The sequence below is a fragment of the Prinia subflava genome, chromosome 7 (assembly GCF_021018805.1).
Source record: "Prinia subflava isolate CZ2003 ecotype Zambia chromosome 7, Cam_Psub_1.2, whole genome shotgun sequence".
Classification (NCBI taxonomy): Eukaryota; Metazoa; Chordata; class Aves; order Passeriformes; family Cisticolidae; genus Prinia; species Prinia subflava.
The window spans coordinates 10725493-10737578 of NC_086253.1; the positions used below are offsets into that span (position 1 = coordinate 10725493).

Here is a 12086-nt window from a genome sequence, read left to right on the forward strand (position 1 = left end):
TGACTCTTTTGCTTCCTAAGCACAACTATGTTAGCAGTTCTTTCCTGGCAAAACCTCTTCAGAGGAGAATCCATATGAAGAAGCTGCACAACTACTCTGTCAGTGGTTGTCCTTGGATGCTTTTCTCAGGGAACGTTCTTGTGTTTTGTCCAGGAAAGGACCCAGAAGAGTTTGCAATCACAGGAGCACAAGGTTTGCATTTCCCCTAACACATAAGAATATTTATAAAAAGTAACACAATTCACTTGAAAATCTTCATATAGTTAAAGGGCATTGGTTGCAGAAACTGAAGATGCCTTTTTTTAAAAAAATTCCTTTTTGTTTGGACTGATAAAGGAAAGCTTTTTTGGCATGTAAAAATCATAAATCACCATTCATTAATTCCTCCCTGCTCCTTACAGTGTTGCTGCACTGTTTAGAACTTTATTTTTTAACTCAAAAATGAGCTGCCTCTCCCCAAAACAGCAGTACCTGCAGAAATATGTAGTCATCCTGCACAGTCAGGGAATCCCGATCAGTGCTGCCAGCAAATGGGACTGTCATTGTCTTATCAGAACAATTCTGAATCTGGCAAGTGATGTAGCGATAACCTGAGGGAAGAGAGACAGAAACATATGACAGGGCTATCAAGGGAAAAAGAAGCAAGCAGTATTAAATGCTATTCATGTAGGAAAAAGGCTGTCTTTGCCAGGTGAGTTAGTTGTAGAATTATTATATCAAACTCTCATATAAGACTTTTTCAATCTCCAACGTACTGAGAATATATTAACTGCTTACAGTTCAGATCATTCCCTGGAGGCAGCCTGTTATTATCCAAATTTTCCTGGTCCAGAGAGATTAGGGGCTAGATGAATGAGCCATTCATGGGTGGGATAATAGAAGGAGCCTCTTTTCTCACTTTACCTATGCACAGAGCCGAATTACTCACTCAGAGAAACGGCAGCCTGACACAACATAACTGAAACCAATAGATCAACCCCAGTATAAAATTGTGATGAATGAGAAAAGAATCAGGCTCCGTTTAATAGACAGCGTGCAGAATTTTAAAGCCTGTTTTCAAAGCTCTGTAAGAATCTGTTCAGACACAGTATTAGCACACCACTGGAACTGGTCTGTTGGGGCAGAATTTCTATATTCAGAGTTAATACCTTGCTGAAAAAGCCTAGGCTGATTTATAATCAGAGGAGGCTGTGGCCTTTCTCTTCCTCTCCAGTTAGCAAGGACTATCTTCTCTCCCTGGGTTCTTAGAACAGCACCACTGCATCTCTGATGCAATCTGCTCTTATCAGAGAGAGCAGAGCCAACCATCACTGTCTTACACCAGTTGTGATTTAAAGACCTTCCCTGGGACTCTTAAAAACCTTCCCTAAGCTCTAGCACAGCTCACCCTTTGTCACAAGCTTCTGAGCACAAAGTAGTTGAGTGACTTGCCCAAGCACAGTGAGGAAAATGTTATTTACACAATCTTGTGCCCAGATCAGTAATGCTACCCATGCTCCAGGTACAGTGTGAGAGAGCAAACAATGTATCCTCATGTCCTTCTGCAGTGTGAGAAGAAATGCATCCCACATTTAATGACTTTTTATTAGAGAAGGACAAACATAAAATAATTGCATCCATTATACTGGATGCAATTATTTGTTTTAAAATCTGAATCTGTTTAAGAGCAGTTAGAGTCAATCCAAGTTCTCCTGCTTATGTCCAAATCATCACCACAAAGACATTTGGTGCAGCAATGGATGATCTAAACTCTTGCAGGTGTTCACAGTTCACAACAAAAAAAATACATTTCTTCATCATATGGGTAGTGCAAAGATGCTGTTTCCACTAAAACCAATGGTTATCCTTGTATTGACCATAATTGCATAAAGTCATTTTTGTTGAGAATCTGGCAAGGATATATTTCATGAGAGTTTTTCTTTCTCTACTGTTTCTGATAAATAATAAAAATAAAATAAAATAAACCCACATCATAAAAAAAAAAAAAAAAAGACAAACCAAAACCAACCAACCACACTCCCCTCCAAAAAGGCCACCCTAAACCAAAACCAATCAAACAAAAAAGAAACCCACCCAAAATCCACAACCAATAAAAACCCCTTTTGCATTCAGGTCCTGAAGAATCATCTTCACACCTTGTCTCTAAGAAAGCAGCTGATGGAGCTGTCACCACGTCTCATAAATCTCACTGCTAGAAAATCTAGACTTCTTTTCATCCAGCTTTTAACATGGTAACTTTGATTTTTTAATAGGGCTGAAAATGAAGAAAAGCTATGGGAACAGGGCAAGTCAAACTGTGCATTCTTTATGACTCACTTTTAAGATGCACAGGAACTCAGATAATCTGATTCAAGGAATTAAATTATCTTTCAAGAGTATGATTGGTAACAAGAAACTATACAAGCTTTTGGAATCATGGTGACTCTTTAAGCACATTCTGACTTCTAATCTGCTTTTCCATTTATTTTCCTTTTGAAGTTTCAAAGCATACTGGATACTACAATATGAGAAAACTCTGAGAAATGGTGGTTGGTGCACTGGACCTGACACATGCAATGATTCACATTAACAGACACTCACCCAGCACTAACACTGCATTGCCAGTTTTATTTGCAAATCACAAGAAACTGTGCAAAGTTTAAATGCCAGAAGAAATTGCACTATTAATGCACATTATCAACAGAGCATAGCATCTTGATGTCAACTCCTCTTAAAGTGAAAGCCAAATAGATTTTAAATTACACTATATTTTTATATAAGTGGACAGTTTTGCTGACTACAAACGGAGAAAGAATTTGACTTGCACACTTTCTCGACTAGTTTTAAAAACCCAACAAATTCCAAAAAGTACCTCCAAACCAAAGAGAAATTACTATATACTAGTGTATCAATTGATAACATTTTCATTTGCATACCTCCAGTGGGGTCCTGGATTTCCATATGAACTAAATCAAGGTCCCCGTCAACTCCAGCAACAGCCCTGAGAACAAAATATAATCAAGTTATGTAGAGCCAGCTACACAATATAATTATGTGGATGGAAGAAAAGAGAGGATTTCATACTAACCAGCTTTAGAATTCTACCTGGGAATAAAATAAACCCCATTTATAATGTCCCGTTATTACCATCTATAAGGAAATTACTTTTTCCTCTACTTTACATTATGTTTTTCTTAAATTTCGTTTGACTCTCTTCTACTAAAAATGCATACAAATAGACTCAATTGGAAAAAAAAGAATAGAAATCTGCGTGAAATTAGGAAAAAGCCTTCATAATCATAAATTGATATAAACACACACAGATATGCAGACACTCACATGCACTTGCAAGTGCTATAGCATCTTTTTACAATTATGTTTAACATTTGTGACTACAAGGCAGATTTGTTGCTAGAAGAGAGTTAGATTCCTTTCTTGTTAAAAATATCTTAAACTTGACACACGATTTCCATAACAAATTGATATATCTCTGGTTAGCATAGTCAAGAGAAGAGTACATTCTGCTTTGACAAAGAAAGTGAAGAATAACTTTGAGAAAAATATTCCTGAGAAGAAGAAAATTCAGTCAGAGTTGATCAAGGTACAGTTTAACTTTGTAAAGGTGTAATGGGAATACAGGATGATTTTCTCCCAATATCTCTCATGTCAAATATGCTCAGCCAACTGACGAGTTTTCTCCCCTCAGGGCTTCCAGCCCAGCCTGGTAATGGCAGCCCCAGCTGTGCTTTTTTCCTGGCCCTTCTATTGTCATTAGGCAGGCAGATTCTGCAGAGCAAGCTCTGAGCTGGCAGTTGTGCTGTCACAATGAGAAGCAGAATCCAGCCCCACTCCCACTCCCACATCACTTTTCTCAAAGCCCTTCCCTGGCAGGACAAGAGCCCATCGAGTCAGAAAATGCAAGTAAAGACAGGCAGAGGAGACACACTGAGTGCTAAAGTGCAGCTGGATGCAGATATTATAATGGTCCATTAAGATACTTAAGAGAAAATGATCGTTTTGATAAAATTATTAACAATCAAATGCAATAAAGCTATACTGAAATTACATCAGTGTTTAATGATTTTAGTAGCAGTGATTTATGAGGAATGGTTAAAACTCAGACTCAGTAATTGGTGGCTCCTCGGGAACGCAGGCCAGGGGGAAGAAACAGGATGATTTCCACTGCTGCATAACAACCAGAAATAATCACAAATGCTGTTTTTCCCCCAGTAAGATAAATGATCAGTCCAGAGAAGGAAAGGGGGTGGGGGGGGGGGGATGAGCCCCCTCCAAGCCATAAGATGTCAGAGAAACTTATAGTGAGATTTTTTTTTTGTAAATGCATGGAAAATTTTTGTTTTTATTAAGAATTTGATGTCTCAAACACAAACTATTTTAGCATTAAATAGACAGTACATTAGGTTAGAGAAGATTTTAGATCCACTGAGGTCTGATGAGAATATATAGGTGAACAGAGGGAAGACATCTGTGAACTTTTGTGCTGTGTGTGCTGTTATCTGTGTTTCTAGATAGCCACAATACAAAATCAAACGTGTTATAACTCTGTAGTCAGCAATTTTAGGGAATAAAATCTCTGCTGAATATTTTACTTTTCGTGTTGGACCTCAGGCTGCTGAACCAAAGAAACTTTTGGGGTGAATTTTCTGAACCTGAGCCTGACATGCTAATAAGCATCAATAATGCAAAGAAAGTTTTTGGGCACTTCTAAAATTCTTGTATCTATAATTTATCAGAAATTATTTCATAAGCACAGTTTGAGGTATTTGTCAATATCTTTACCTTCTCATCTTTACTTCAACGGCTCAGAATTACAATGATCTCACTTCTATCATGCTCCTCCTAACAGTGGTAGCTGACACATGTAGACTGTAATTTTGTTTCCAGTGTAATTTTTCAGTGAAAGATGTAACTGATCTGTTTTAAGGAAAACTACAGAATAAAACTTCTCTACCCAGACTACTTTTCTTCTTTAGAGTTTTATTAATTATAACTATTTAAGTAATTATAAATTAAGCCAAATAATTCAAAATCGTGTTTTTCATTACTGTAATTGTACTGTATATGAACATTACTGTAAATGAACTCTAGCAGCAGACACTGTTTACTCAATGAAGATGTTACACCCTCAAAGTCTATTTTTGAATGTCAGCTACAGAGCAGAGTTTCTGAACTCCCAAGTCCCTTTACCCAGCTTTACAAACACTTAGGAATAGTCCTTTCTTCTTTTATTGAAAAAAAGACCAAATCTCTTACAGCTGCTAAGAAAATCTCCAGAAGAGAGTATAACTAATATAGGGAATTTGAAGCTATACCCCTGAAGAATAAACTAATCTCATTCCAGTGGACTCCTCTGCCAACAGTGCTTAAAAGATAATACTGTTATTTCACTTGTGCTTAAATCAGGAACCAGAGGAAAAGTCGTGTGATACTCTGCAGGCAAAACACAGAGCAGGGCCCTCTGCCCAGCTCCTGAAAATAAAACAAGGAAAGAACCTCTTCTGTCTTATAAAGCACAGATGCAATGGACCCTGATAATCTGACAGCTTCTTCCTTTTCGGTTGACATTTCAGAATAAATTTTAATATTTTTTCCCTCCAAATAGAACAAGCACTTTCTTAGGAATTATCTATTTTTCTCCATTTCAGTAGTGGTTGTTTTTTGTTTGATTAAAATTCCCCCACTCTTCTCAGAGTACTTTGCAATTAAAATGTTCAAACTTCAGCAGTCTGGGAACCACTTGTTTGTTTAGTAGTTTTACTTCAGTAAATTCAGGGCTTTCTGGTTCACTTTTTAAACTTTTACGTTCAACTGCTTTTTCCAATGAAATTCAGACTAACTTTCAGATCAGACATGTCTTCCTCTAGGGAAAGAAATATTTCTTGACCAAGTGTACCATGCAGGATAAAGCAAGTGCAACACACCAACACTTCAGATCACATAACAGGGTGGTTACAACACTTCAGAATGGAAATAAATGGAAATAGCCCAACTTGACTGCAGGGTGGTGTAAATACAAGCAGCCTCATTATGCCTCTTCCCTCTCCTGTGAACACAAGCTCCCATTATCTCCCTTGTGCTTGTCTGACACCCTGTTGAGGCACTTAGGAAAAATAGCTCTGCAGAATGTAATTTCAGAATTTTTTGAGGGATTAGTTTTCTTATGCCTATGAGTTTTTATACTTTACAGAAGTTCTCCTGAAAGATTAGCTGTTATATGATCTAATTCTTCATAATTTTTGCATTAGTGCTTCACCAGGTAATTTCACTGACCTTAACAGCATTATATCAGCTTGAAAATGGTGCAATGGAGGCAATTGAAAAGCCCTTGGGTTTGTCTTAGTAAGTGTATAAATGCATATTTCATGACACAACCATTAAATATTTTGTAGTTTTAAATAACCATACTAAAATTCTAAGAATTTAGTGTTTTCTCTTAAAAGTTTTATGGGAGACCTTTGGTATTATTCGAACAACAATTTTTCTTTTATACAACTACCTCTCTTCTTCCCTAAATGCTCCAATATTTTCTTCCTCTAGTTCAGTGCAGCATTAGGAAAACACCAATACTCACCTGAAATTTCACAGTTATGCACTATTCATTGTTATTATCATTAATACCATGATTCAATTAATTACCACTGACATGTAACAGTACATATCTCAAAATGTGAACCATAAGCACCAGTCCCTTCTATGATAATTATGATTCAATTTTACTTCAAGCAGGAAACTGTTTGTTTCCACTAGTCCAGACTCATTTTGTAGGGGAGCAAACACGAATCAAGCACAGTCTGTTCTGGACATATGTCATCCCCATCTCCAGTGGATCCCTTCATTGTTAAATATTTGATGCAGTTCATTTGGGTGAATATTAATGAAGAGACAACTTCAAACTGGACATCTGAAAACAAAACCAAATCAAGACAAACATGCTAGCTGATGTGCAGGAGCCTTCAATCAAAGGCCATCCAAAAACTTGCTGGGCTCCTCAATCTGCCCCTCTCATAATCTCAGAATACAAAGTTTATCCAAAAAGTAACATGTTCCCCATTTATACTGACTAATTTCTAGCAATTGGCTTAAGGGCACTGCTGTGCTTAGAGGGCAGGTCAAAAGCATCCAAATATTTTCACTGAGTAGTTTAAAATGGCCTTGACTCTTGGCAAGCTGGTTACTCAGGAAGAAAAAACTATTATTTGATTCATAAAACCTGAAAATAAATCTTCTTATGACTGTTTTGTGTTTCAGGCCTTACTGCCTTCACATCCACTTCATAAGACACACCTTTAACAATTCAGTCAATGCTTTACAGCCAACATGTGCTGTTACTTGTTTACTCCCTATACCTAAATGCTTTTTAATAAAAATGTTTTCCCTGCCACGTTTGCCCACAGAAGAGTGGTTTGTCCCTGCCTTGGGTTCACCTTGGCTGGCCACAAGGTGCTCACACGTTACTCTCTCACTGCCCCATCTCAGCAGGACAGGGGAGGAAATACAATGAAAAGCTCAAGAGTGGAGATAAAGGCAGGGAGGTCACTCACTAATTACTGCTACAAGTGAAACAGACTTGACTTGGAGAAGAGTAATTTAATTTATTGCTCATGAATAAGAGTAGGATAATGGCTCACCATGGCCTTCACCAAAGGCTGCAGGGGTGTCTCTGCTCTGGCACTGGAGCACCTCCTCCCCCTCCTTCTGTACTGACCTTGGTGTCTGCAGGGCTGCTCCTCTCACCCATTCTTACCCTTTCTCTCTCACCTCTTGGGCACTTTTTACCCTTTCTTTAATCTGTTGTCACAGGGGCACTGCCAGCATCACCCACAGGCCCAGCTTGGCCAGCAGAGGTTTTCCCTGGAGCTGGCTGGGACTGGCTCTCTCTGACACGAGGGCAGCTCCTGGTCTCACCCCACAGAAGCCCTGAACGCTCCTGCTACCAAACCTGGCCACACAAACCAGTCACACACATCAGCACGCAGAAACAGAAATAAAACCTTTCCCAAGTGGCTAAGTCAAACATAAGAGTAACTGCACACACAGATTCTTGGCTTTACACACAAGTAAAAAATTCAGTGACAAAGGCTCAATGACAAAAAATTCAAATGCAAAGGCTCTTTGCATTTCTCTTTCAGGACATAACATGGCTGAAATCCTTCCTTTCACCTGACACTTGAACAGCCAGGCACCTACTGCATTTGACATAAATGGGTACAGCTGGGACTGAGTATCTGCATGGAATTTCATGATGAGAACAGAGCTTTATCCACTGAGAACAAGTGCTTCATCAAAACAGACTCATCATTTTTTATTTTTATGTTCTTACCTCTCAAGAAAATGGAAAACCTGAAGCTAAAAATAAGAGCAACAGATAACCATAGCGTAGGATCCAAATATCTGAGTGAGTCAAGGACAAAGAATTCCTAAGGCTCTAGACAGTCATAAAAGAAATGTGTTGGGCCTAATTCTCTGGTAATTACCAATTCATTTCTTACTGTCCCAGGGTATATTTGTGCTGCTGTAGACAGCTGATTCACAATCTATTCTTTGCTAATGTATTACTAAGACCTATTTTGAGAAATCAAAAGGATTTCTCAATGCTGCATAAGCCTTGGGGACTAGGAAGAATAGCAGCAGATTTAGAGGAATCCCCAACTCCACTACTCTTTCTTCTTCTCAAGGATTACCACATAATACAGCACTTTTTAAAATGGGCTTCATACACAAAATCAGTTATAGACCATGTAATGGGTGGGTGTTTGATGTTTGGCTGGGATAGCTCATGTATATACATTCCATGCTACAAATGCACCAAAACTGAAAAAAGCACTTTAAAAGGATGGGTTATATAAATATAACACCTCTTAAACAGAAATTATCATACTGGGAAAAATGCAGTTTGTAGGCAGAAGTAAAAGTGATCACAGCAAGAGAAATTTCTTAATTTTACAGAAAAATAAGTTGCTCAAAATTAAAGAAAAAATAAGGCTAATTAGTATTTTTACAGAAATATAATACTTACTTTCCAAATGTTGATACTTTTTTATTTACAGTGTGACTTAGTATTTTATTTTATTTTAATGTTAGTTTCAAATCTGTCTTTCATGTTTTTGCTTTATATTCTTCTGGTTTCAAAATAGGGTAGAACAAACCATTTCAGTTGGAAGGCACCAACAACCCTTCAGTCCCCCTGCCTGACCTAAATTTTTATCACTGACCAAAATTTAAAGCAAGTGGTTGATGGCATAAAAATTCCTCTTAAGCACTGACAGGCCTGGGGCATCAACCAGCTCCCTGGGAAGCCTCCTTTGCCTCCTAAAATGCTAGGGGAAGACAAACTCTTATGAAGGCTTAGTCAGCTTTCTTTTCCAAAAGAATAAATAAACAAATAGGAAAATCAGCTAGGATGGTGTAAGAAAAGATCACACAGTATCACAGAAGAAAGAAAACATTCTGTGCTCCTAAATTAGAGATGGTTGTATACACTCTCCACTGATGCCAATAATATTTTTGTTAGTTCCACTATCATGAAAGACCGAATTTCACATATTAAATTTAAAAAGAAATTTAAGGAAGGATCAAGAACACTTGGAAAGCAAATAAATTCCAGAAGATGATATTAATATATTGCTTATAAATCTATAATATGTATCTGAACATAAATATTTGACATATTTAGTCTCTACTGACTTTCCCTTAATATAAATACATAACATGTTCCATTAAATTAGCTTTATTTAGATTTTCATTGAGGAAAAAAAAAGCTTTTTCAGGAAACACAGGAAGATCTGGCTGCTTTTGGAGGCACAGAAAAAATGTTTTTTTTACAAAACACAGGAAAATATTATGACTGATAATATTTGCAGTTACCAGACTGACACAAAAATCTTAGGCTGTATTATTAACCTCAGTGGCAAAGCTCAAATTGAAATCAAAGAGGAAACATCTGCTAAAGATCTGCCCAGTGAAATGTTCTTGGCACAACCAGCCACGATCAGCAAGGGACATGCCCTCATTTATCATGAGATGTACAATTAGTTTGACACCATGTTTTTAACACATCAGATGTACACTGAAAGGAAAACAACACTAGACTTGGTGTCCTTACAGTCAAACTATTACAAAGCCCAATTCTCACATCTGTTGAAAACAAACACTTGTTTCTGTCTGGCACTCAGGTAATTTGGGTGACAAAGGCCATAAATACTGGATAATCTCACATGACAGAAACTCCCACTGGAAATTCATCATGTCCTACTCTCCACTCACTCTTTATATACTGCAAATTTCCATATGAGATAGAATATATATCTTTATTCTATGTAAGTTTATGAGAAGAATAATTTGGTGGTAATGCACTAACATCTGCTTCCAAACCCTTGCTATTGCTGGCTGATGGAGTTTTTGAGAGAAATACTCCAGTCTACATGTCGAAAAGAAGAAAAGAACCCCCTAAAATATTTCTACCGGTTATAAATGTACAGACTCTTCAAATTTATAATTCTTATTTGTGGGGAATATGACATTTATGAACAGCCATGACTTTGAAGTACTACACTGGAGTTATTCTGATCAAATGATATAAGGAAACATAAGGATTCTGAAACACAGCAAAATACAGCCTTAATATTAAACATGCCCTTGTTGGCTTTAATCATTACATACAGAAAACAGTGACAGATTATTTGGGTTGGAGCAAAACGGACACACATTTCAGTGGTTTTCTGTATTTTTCATAATTTAAGTGTCCTAAGTGTCAGATGAGAAAAAACTCCAATAAAAAAGTCTGTGTGAGAGAAGGTGCCACTTTTATTCCTTACCTGTTAGTCACTTGGATGGATTTTAGACTTCATGCACTTTAAAATATTTTTATTAAAGGCAGATAACCACATGCCCTCGTGATTTACATCCCATATAACTTTGCTAGGGAAGAATTGGTTATAAGGCAGCCATGACATTTCTGACACACAATGCTACTTAAAAACAACTAGACCTTCCCCCAGGGTATGAAAGACCTGCAAAGTGCATGGCCTATGACACTCCACCTGCTGTGCAGAAATGAGCTGCTCAATAGCTGTTCAAAGCTATGCTTTGCAGGAGCAAGTAAGCAGGAAATGTCTGTTCAGGTGTCTGCTCAAGTGTTTCAGCAGATAAAGTTGGGGCAAACAGGAATAAATCAGATGAATGTTCTAAAACCCAACCATAGGCTACTTCTCTAAAATGATGGGCAGTAAGTAGGTTGCAGATGGAAAATGAGGCACCTGGAAGTGTGAAAAATCTTGTGTATTGTGCCCAGGGCTCAAGAGACCACGAGGGCAGCAGGGCAGGTTGGGGATGTGCTCCCAGCTCCTTCAGACAGGGTCTGAACTGTCCGTGTGTCTGTCCTGTGCCAGCCTCCCCTGCCCAGCTGCAGCAGCAGCACATGCGCCAGCACAGCCTTGGACTCCTCAAATCATGCTCTGGGCAGGGGCCAGTGCATCTGCAGACACCACAACACCTCTGTGTGCTTCGTAACCAGTTTAGGCAGGTTTTGTTTTGTTGCTTTGCTTTACCCCAGGTATGGCCAGGATGAGTTTTTATTTCAACACAAGGGTGGAACAACAGTGTGAAAATCTGGGAGGGTCACAGATGAGAGCAAGACCAGGTATAGATTGCAATACTGGCACCACCCCCAAAAAAATAAATTTAATTAAAACACCATCAAAATTTTAGTTTTGGTCTTAAAGAAGCTATACCATTTTCAAAATAATTTTATTTGTAAAATAAAGACACTAACTTACTTTTCAAACCTTTTGTCAACCTGTTTAAATCACTTCTTAAATACTTTGTAAGACACATGCACAATGTGAGATACTTGCACAATACTTGAGCTGAAAATGAAATAATTAGATATATATGTCCTCAATAAAGTCATATTTTTCACCAGTTTTCCTAGTAGTGCAAGTGTATTTATGACTCCAGTTAGTTGGTATGATCCAGCCTTTCTTAAAATTTATAGATCTTTCTCTGCAAAAAGCTTCCTCTCCTTTCTAAAGATCAAATTCACCAGTAAAATGGAGAGACATTTCATTCAACATTGCAGCTTTCTTTAA

At 37.8% G+C, this 12086-nt stretch overlaps 1 protein-coding gene across 2 annotated transcripts in view; it reads right to left on the minus strand.

Annotated features, from left to right (window-relative positions):
* SORCS2 (sortilin related VPS10 domain containing receptor 2) overlaps positions 1–12086 on the minus strand; it is a 531576-nt gene that overhangs the window by 90534 nt on the left and 428956 nt on the right. For both annotated transcript variants that reach the window (XM_063401574.1, XM_063401573.1), the window contains exons 6-7: positions 2916–2980; positions 472–590 (exon numbers count right to left, since the gene is read on the minus strand). In XM_063401574.1, coding sequence (XP_063257644.1) covers positions 472–590; positions 2916–2980 — 184 coding nt within the window. The remainder of the gene's footprint in view (positions 1–471; positions 591–2915; positions 2981–12086) is intronic.